Genomic DNA, 1,068 nt, shown 5'->3' on the forward strand with positions numbered 1-1,068 from the left:
ATTCCGACTCAAAAAAAAAAAAAAAAGAAAGAACATGTCACTCTTCTTTCTCATGCACCCCTCTCTGGGATTTTGGTGAGGATCATGTTGAGTCTATAGATCAATTTGGGGGAAAATGGATCTCCTACCCCCTTTTTTTGAAAGCAGGATTTATTGAGAGGACAGAAAAGCTCCCACAGTGGGAGGGAACCCCAGGGGGTTGCCCTAGATCCCTTTAAAAGTAGGCTGAGCATGGGCGTTCATGCCTGTCGTCCCAGCACTTTGGGAGGCCGAGGCGGGAGGATCGCTGGAGGCCAGGAGTTTGAGACCAGCCTGGGCAACACAGCAAAACTTCGTCTCAACGATAAATTTTGAAAAATTAGCCGGGCGTGGTGGCACCTGCCTGTAGCTGTAGTTCCAGCTTCTCGGGAGGCTGAGGCGAGAGGATCGCCCGAGCCCAGGAAGTCGAGGCTGCGGTGGCCGTGAGCGTGCCCCTGCACTCCAGCCTGGGCGACGGGGTGAGACTCTGACTCTAAATAAAAAATAGCGAGGACAGGCATCCTTGTCTCACGCCTCGTCTCAGCAGGGAAGTCTCCTGTCTTTTGAGAGTTTCAAGGATCTTCGGGTCCCCGCCCACTGTGGGAGCTTTTCTGTCTTCTCAATAAATCCTGCTTTCTCAAAAAAAATAAGAGTTTCGAGGGACTCACATTTGCTTTATTCCCACGCACGAGGCAGAGGGCTTCACTGCTCTGGGCCCCGGTCGCCCAGCCCGTGCCGTGGCCTGCGATGGAAGACAGAAGAGGGAGCCGTCGGTGGTCAGGCAGCCCCGGGAGAGGAGGGTGGATGGGCAGGGGCGGTGCCCTGGGACAGGCGGGGGCTTGCGGGGTGCAGGGGCGGCCCCCGGGACAGGCTGCCTGACTGGCCCAGCCCCCTCCTCAGCACCACGCCAGCCTGGTCATGAGCCAGGACCCCTACAAAGTGACCACGTTCGAGAAGCGCCACGCCGTGGCCATGCAGTGGCTGTGGAGGGACAGCGGCATCCGGGCCTGCTACGAGCGCCGGCGTGAGTTTCACCTGCTCGACTCGGCC

At 58.1% G+C, this 1,068-nt stretch overlaps 1 protein-coding gene across 1 annotated transcript in view; it reads left to right on the top strand.

The window, feature by feature from the left end:
- Positions 1–918: 918 nt before the first annotated feature.
- Positions 919–1,068, top strand: part of GNA15 (G protein subunit alpha 15) — a gene marked incomplete at both ends in the record, with an annotated part of 10,367 nt that continues 10,217 nt past the window's right edge. Inside the window, one exon of the mRNA XM_021708705.1 lies at positions 919–1,068. This exon is cut by the window's right edge and continues 4 nt beyond it. Coding sequence (XP_021564380.1) covers positions 919–1,068 — 150 coding nt within the window.

Source organism: Carlito syrichta, unplaced genomic scaffold, assembly GCF_000164805.1.
Source record: "Carlito syrichta isolate Samal-C Ts95f unplaced genomic scaffold, Tarsius_syrichta-2.0.1 Scaffold143871, whole genome shotgun sequence".
Lineage (NCBI taxonomy): Eukaryota > Metazoa > Chordata > Mammalia > Primates > Tarsiidae > Carlito > Carlito syrichta.